Source organism: Buceros rhinoceros, unplaced genomic scaffold (assembly GCF_000710305.1).
Source record: "Buceros rhinoceros silvestris isolate BGI_N320 unplaced genomic scaffold, ASM71030v1 scaffold4357, whole genome shotgun sequence".
Lineage (NCBI taxonomy): Eukaryota > Metazoa > Chordata > Aves > Bucerotiformes > Bucerotidae > Buceros > Buceros rhinoceros.
In genome coordinates, this window is record NW_010423787.1 from 64,655 (window position 1) to 72,395 (window position 7,741).

At 38.3% G+C, this 7,741-nt stretch overlaps 1 protein-coding gene across 3 annotated transcripts in view; it reads left to right on the forward strand.

Moving 5' to 3' along the window:
- The window catches only part of EML1 (echinoderm microtubule associated protein like 1), a 53,544-nt gene extending 47,910 nt beyond the window's left edge, over positions 1–5,634 (forward strand). For all 3 annotated transcript variants that reach the window (XM_010140529.1, XM_010140528.1, XM_010140527.1), the window contains 2 exons: positions 4,485–4,615; positions 4,897–5,634. In XM_010140529.1, the coding sequence (XP_010138831.1) occupies positions 4,485–4,615; positions 4,897–5,022 (257 nt within the window). In that variant the 3' untranslated portion in view covers positions 5,023–5,634. The remainder of the gene's footprint in view (positions 1–4,484; positions 4,616–4,896) is intronic.
- The last annotated feature ends 2,107 nt before the right edge of the window (positions 5,635–7,741 follow it).

The following is a 7,741-nucleotide window of genomic DNA, read 5'->3' on the forward strand; positions in this document are numbered from 1 at the left end:
AGGAGTGTCACAACTGAAAGGGGTTTTTACCTCCCTTTGTATCAGATCAGATCAGATTTTGGAGCCAGCCTGTGGAACAAAATGATCTGCTGGGGCCAATGAGGAACTTGTGGAAACTGCGTATGGATTTTTATTCTCACAGTCCTCCATGCTGAACTGGTTTATAAGCAAGAAGGATGAGGAATAAATTAAAATAGCTGCTAGTTTTAATAATAATCACAATTATCATTTTAGTAATGTCATAGCGATTGTGAGGATGCTCATCAAATGAATGGAATTTTGAAGCAAAAGGATATAACTTACTCAGAAAGTATATGCAGTGCACAAGGAGAGAACATGGTGCCGTGTATACTGAGGATTCACAGCTATACAGTTAGGCTCAGACTAGGAAGTCACAAAGATAATGCATAATAAATATAGATGCAAAAAAGAGTATTAATGGTTGCAGGATTATACTGTTGCACATCCTTCTAGGAAGATCAAATGGATGGACTTTTTTTAATGGCTAGCAGAATCAGTCAAATCACAGGAATTGCTGAGGATGTGAGATTTTAACTGTTCCAGTGTATTTTGGGAAAGGAATTGCAATACAGTGGCTAACCAGCAAGTTCTCAAATCCCTTCTCATACAGGAAGTAGATAAGCAGCTAGCAAGGATTTTCTTTGAGATTTGATTTTGGGGAGTTGGAAGGAACCTGCTGAGAGTGTGAATGCATCTTGTGAAGGAATGACTGTGGAATTAGGGAAGTATGGTCCTTAGTATAGGAAGCAAAAGGAGTAAAGACATTAAAATAATGGACTTAGGGAGGCAAACTGCAAAAATCCAAAGCCCTGTTAGGGAAGATCTGAAGTTGGAGAAAAGGAAAGATGCACAAACTCTGCCAGCCCAGAGGAGAGAAAGGAGTGGTGGCAGCAAGACACAAATTTGGTTAAACTGTTGCTTACTTCTCCTACAAGGAAGGACATAAACAAAGCCTAAACACATAAACAAAGCCTAAACATAAATTCATACTTGTGACAGGTACAGAAATAACAGAAGGGCCAATGACAACATTGGTCTGCTATGCAGAGAGGAGAGATGAAACTGCTAAGGCTGAAGTATTAAAAAAACCTGACACTTTTTTTCTTTTTTATTTTATCTTTATTAGAAGACTTACTACAATCTGATGGCCAACCCAGTTAGTGCCAGTAATGAAAGGATAAGGACTCTGCTTTCAGTAGGGAAGGAGTAGATTGGGAAGTAATTAGAAGTCAAATATTTTCAAAGTATCTGAGTGTGATGAACCTTGTTGTATCTGTAAAAACAACTGGTTAACATGATCTTGAGAGCATTAGTAGTTGTTTTCAGGAACTCCCAGAGAACAGGCAAAGTACTGGGAAAATGCAGTGTCTGTGGAATCATGCATTTACCTTCAGAGCCCATGTGGAGAGGATAAAACCCAAAGTTAGTGGCTAAAATTGTGAATCGAAGAAACTCATAAATTTTGAATTGGAAACCAGTTTAGTAATACTGGAAGTCACTCTACTGTTCTTTACTTTGGGGCCTCAGAGCAAGCCAGTATGAACAGTCTACAAATGCTTGCTGGGATTGCCTCACTGGACATAGAAGAAACAATCACATCATGAAGGACATGAGGCTTCTAGTATATTGATTTTTGAGTAGCTACTGGCTGACTGAAACTAGGGCTATTGCCTCACTCTAGTAGAACCACATAAAAGTCACAGATAGTGTGCAGAGCACTTGCAGATCGACATAACCAATGCAGTGAGGGGGGAATGAGCACTGATCTGTGGAACACCTCTCTTCAAGCATGGGAACAGATTAGACAGCCTGGAAATGTTTAGAGATGATTCAACTGAAAATCAACAGCACGTAAAGAAGAATGGTCAAACGTCAAACTGTGGTCAAACACATAAATGTGAAGGACTAAAGGCTTTAAAACACTTACTGATCTGTATGCTCTTGGAAGAGCCATGTGCTGCTGGATGCACAACCAAGGCACCAGTTCAAATCACATGCCCAGATCTGGAAGAATTAGTATTTGAGGTGAAGGACAGGAACAGAAGAAATCTTAAGACGCTGTGCAAAGCCTGACAACATTGCAAGCAAAGCAGAGCTCAGACTGGTTTGGTTGAAAACTGACTGGAAGACTGTACAATAAATACTATCTTTGTTTAAATATATTTATTAATAGCATGGATGATAAAACTGTATTATTTGTAGGAGGCATGAAGCTGCAGGATTAGCAAGTTGTCTTGAGAAACAGAGGAATGGTATGAAAAAAGGAGAGACAAATAGGAGGTCACACACTTCAACAGCAGAACCCAGTTGTACAAAGACAGATCTGCACAGCAAGATCAGATTACTCTTGCATACAATCTGAACAGGAGTCAACAGCGTTAGGCTGTTGTGGGAAAGGCAGATGCATTAGTGGAATGTAGAATGAAAAGGACACTGCAAAACGTTAAGTAATCCTCCATTTATCAGTATCTGCTTCAGGCACAGCTGGAATAGCTGCTTCTGGTTTTTACAAGTTGGACCAACAGATAACGTGCTGGTGTGCTGACTAGCGAGAATAATTATCCATCTAACTATTGTTCTGGGAGAAGAGATGTAATGAACGAATTGTAGAGAAGGAGGAAAAAAGCATGGCATCAGTCTTTAAATGAAAGGAGATGGTCTTTTTCCATGCCTGCAGAGGACAGGAACTAATGTTTCAGCAGTTTTCAGAGGATTCAGTTTACATATTCAGTAAAACTGGCAGTAAGGCAGTGGCATGAATTTTGAAAGAGCACAGAGTTTCAAAGAAAACCCTTGATACAATCCTCTCCCCATTTCAAAGCGGCGATCTTGTTTATTAAACGATTTCCTATAGGTTTTATCTCCAGCTTGTCATAGTGACACTTGAGAAGACTCCTGCCATTTTTCAGCTAGCATTTGGCGTTCATACAGCCTCCGTTTTGTCAAAGCAGTTATTTAAAACAGCCTTTCTATGTCTCTTCATTCCACAGGTTCATAATTCAATGAGTAGCCGTTACCGTGTTTCTTCTTTGCACCTTTCTTCTCTTTAAGCCTCCTTTTTACCTACCACCGATCTAGCAAGAGGTGTTTCCCCACACATCAGGAAAGCTGGATGCAGTCCACAAATCAGTCCTTTGTGTTTCATTTTATTTACAACAATTTGTAATTCCTTATGAAGACATGGAATCACTTTCTCTTAGCGTTTTTGAATTGCCATGCGAGGATACAAAGACCGTATTTGGGAATAATTGCGTGTGGGTCGAAGGCTACCCGTTCCCACAGTGCAGGGCAAATACAGGGCACTCTGCTGTTAGCAGTAGCCCAAAGAAGGAAAGCTGGAGTGTGCTTGCCCTGCCCACAGGCATGGACATCCTTCCAGGAGAAGGGAGGGCAAGCAGGGGGAGTAGCAACTGTCTCGTCCTGACCTGTAATAACAAAGAAGGAAGGGCGTGTACTCAAGTGGTAGGACTTCAGGGGGGCATTGCGGAGGACATGTGGCATAGGGACAGTCATTGAAATTCACAATGCCAAGACAAGGTGGGTTTTTTTCCAAATCTAACAGCAGAACATATATACATATATTATAACTGATTATGTCAGTGGTCCCTGGAAGGTAGGTATCATTTTTGTTGAGTAGGGATTAGATAAAATCTGAATTGCAAAAATCTCTAAAAAAAACAAACCTTCACAGTACTGCATACAAAAAAAAAAAAAAGAAATTTCAGTAACTGGTTGAATTTTATTACAATGGCAATAGACAATACAATTGACAAGTATTCAGATTCTTTAAAGATGTGGTGTGTAGATTTGGTCCTTGCATTGATGACCTACAGTTCAATTTTAGATCATCACTTTATGCAAGAACAGCAAGGAGTAGAGTATGTGAGGAAGGAGGAGAATTACTTACAGTAAAACAAAAGCATTTTAAAGATTCATAGGAGGTTCAGTTTCTTTTCAAGGGATCTGTTAATTACTAAATAGCACTTTAAATTATACAATTTCTTGTTTCCCATGTTTAAGACTTTAGTAGTATGAAGAAAGTATGTTGAATCATACATAGGTAGTTTTTTTAAACTACAGCACTATGAAGAACGTATGTTAGCTCATACATAAACAGAAGGGAGGATAAAAGCAGTAACTGTTATTTTTCTACATAATGATATGAAAATCCTTTTAGGCTCAGACACATGACTGTAATTCAGCAGAATTCTTTTTTTCAGAGTAAAAAGCACTTTGCTGACTAGAACATATAAAGTATTTGTTTATGTGCTTGGTTTCCTGCTAGGATCCGGTCTTTCGCTGGTACTGAGGTACACGTACTGACTCAGCTGCAGTTATTTTTATAGTTTTATCTTTTTTATTTTTTTAAAATGATCAATACTTTATGAGTGTTTTAACAAAAACTTAAGCTGTCATTTTTATATCCATTATGAAAACCTTTAATTAGTCCCTCTGTGTTTCAGGTGTATGGCCTGAAGGTTCTGACGGAACAGATATCAACGCTGTCTGTCGATCACACGGGAGAAAACTGCTATCAACAGGGGATGATTTTGGCAAAGTACATCTCTTCTCGTATCCATGTTCACAGTTCAGGGTAAGGTATCTCCAAAAAATTTGCTTTTGTAACTTGCACAAATGCATTAAATGTTGTTTTCCTTTGTAGAAAAGAAAAATCAAAAGGAAGGATGGGAATGTATGTATGCCTAAGGGATTGATGTGAGGTTGATTGAGACTACAATTAAATACAAAAATTAATTTATTATTAAAATACTTCAAGAGAGTGATGTGATGCCTTGTTTTCATTGTCGTATTAATGTTATGTTATAGGAATGTTTTTGTGACAGTTTATATTCTCACTAATATGATGTTTTCCAGGCTCCAAGCCACGTGTACGGTGGACATAGTAGTCATGTAACTAATGTAGATTTTCTCTGTGAAGACACCCACCTCATCTCCACAGGCGGAAAAGACACAAGTATTATGCAGTGGCGAGTCGTTTAAAGGAAACAGCAGTGTGAACATACACAGTTGAGTCGACCATGCACAGAACTTATGTATAAACTGTACATTTAAAACTTAACAGTATGTTTGCAGTTTAGCCTGGTCACTGTGATTTTTGTTTAAAAAATTCTTACAAACCTCAGGAAAATTAAGCCCTGTGCTGGTTACCTTACTCAGTCTAGTGATTTTTTTTTCATTGTGTCACACCTTAAGAATGATCGTTTTCTGATGTACAATATACAATGCAGTACAAGTTTAATATAAGAAATGTGGCTTGACAGTTTGCAATACAGTGGTGTCAGCAGAATGTGACTATCTATCTTAAATGTTTTCTATAAACACTGCTAAAATGGTCACAAAAATGCCTTTCAAAGACTGTATATATGTGCTTATTTGTTTCACTATCTACACTTTGTACTGTATATCTACTTATTTAGAAAAATCTATGAAAATGTCGAGGTACCGAATTATTCCTGATGGAGGATGATGAATAGATACAGAAAGTGTAAACCAAGATGTAAGACGCAAAAGTTAGTGTTCTAGACCTGAAAATGTGAATGCTGGTAAATTTGCATTCTCTTGGGAATGACCAACACACTTTGGGTATCATCCTTGAGGGAGTTGTGTTCACTTTCAAGTGAATCAGCAGGTTACAACTCAGTTGACCTGAATATCTCAGCAGGGTTTACAAATGTCTGTGTGGTTCAGGTATTCCATATGAGTTTAAATTAAAAACCTTTTTACTTGTGTATGAACAATTTCTTTTTGAAAACAAAACACAAAAGCTTGGTCACATCCCCATTATTGGTTGATATATTTAACTAATATGTATATTAATCAGCATGATGCTATATTGTACATGTATAAGATTTTAGCAGTTCATAACAAATGGTAAGGCAATCTAGCTTTACTTTTTTATGCTTATGGATATTGTATATTTGTATTTTAAGACCAAGTAGACCAAGTCTAAAGATATCTTTTTAAGTGTACCATAAACCTGCAGAGGGTAAAGGAAGTCTTGGAAGCCTACATGAGATATTAATGTGTAACTTCTGGCCCCTGTGTTTTGTGCATGGATGGATATTTATAGTATGAAATAAGATTGTGTTTTGCAACGAAGTAATAGTGGAGGTGGTATAAAATGGTTTAAGAAGGCCTTATCAGCATTGATTGTGACACTGATTGAAATGTATTGTTTACTTTGAGGAATGTATCTGAAGAATTTTAAAAGAGAGGAGTTCTAAGCGGACTCGAAAAAGGTAATATTAAAATTTTGCTTGTAATGGACAGTAAACGTTAACTCTCTGAACTCTAAAGCACTGGTTGTTTAGAGTGATTTAAATGAAATGGAATCAATAAATTTTGAAACTTTTTTATTACATCTCCAACCTCCTACACTGAAAGTGCAGGACACCAATAAACATGTATTAAAGTGGATTTTCAATGCATTCTTCCTGTTTAGTAAAATATTTTTGTTTCAGCATGAAATACTTGGAGACAGAGGTTTACTTAACGACACACATTTGTGATTTCTCAGTTAGAGCTGCATTTGAAATTACTTGCGAATAAAGTCTAGGTTTTGGGTACATAATTTCATGCGTGAGCATTAGGGAATCTGATCATGGCAGGGAAGAAGGACACGCTGCATGCTTCCCCCCTACAAAGTGCCTCGGGTCTCCCTCCTAGGACACATCACTTACTTCTGAGCACTTGGCTGGTGGAGAAGTGTCATTCCACTGCACAGGGTTATGCTCCTGACAATTTCTCTGTGCTCCCTCAATTTCTCTTGTCCTCAGGCAAGAGTTTTGAAGGCTGGGGCTTCAGGGTCACTTTCACCTGATGTTATCTACCCCTGTCAGTGAAGGAAGAGGTCTTGCCCCCAGCTGCTTGTTCCGTCCTGTGCAGCACCACAAGAGTTACTGTGGCCATAGGGAGAAGCCAGCTGGGAGATGGATCTAGGTTAAAATCAGTTCAAGGAAGGGCAAAAAAAAAAACCCCGAACACCCAAAACCAAAACAACAACAAAAAAACCCCCCCAACCAACCAAGCGAGCAAACAACTACTCAGCTACTACAAAAGAGAAAACCCTTTTCCTCAGTTCTCATCTGATTTAGCTGTGCAGCTGTGCTTGTGCTGAGCTTGTCAGAGGAAAGAGCAACATGGAGAAGAAAATAAATGGACAGAGAAGCACTATCAACTTTTGTTGGTGATGTCAGTCTCCCTCTACTTGAAGTGGGTGAAATTAAGGCACAATATCCTTGCCTTTTCTAGGGTTAATGCATCCAAAGAGGTTGTAACACACAAGTTCTTATCTTATCTACATACTTGGTTGATTATGCCATGATACCTTCTGGGTTTTGGGGTGATTTTTTTTGCTTTTTCAGATAGGATGTTTTCAGGTTTTCTGCTTTCATAATTGTAGGTGATTTGTCATTACCTGCAACAGAGAAAACAGGAGCTCTGAAGTGGTTTGGTGTATTCCCATTTCATCCTTCTCCCACGGTGCCACAGTGCTACTCTTGGGATGTATAATGTATTTGTGATCTCTTTCTTAATTTTAAACTGTTATCCCTAGTAAGAAATAGATGAGGAATCCTGCAAGTTCATCCCTAGGCTTACTGATCAAAGGGGATTTTCAACATTTTCATCCCTCTCCCACAGTGCCACAGTGCTACTCTTGGGATGTATAATGTATTTGTGATCTCTTTCTTAATTTTAA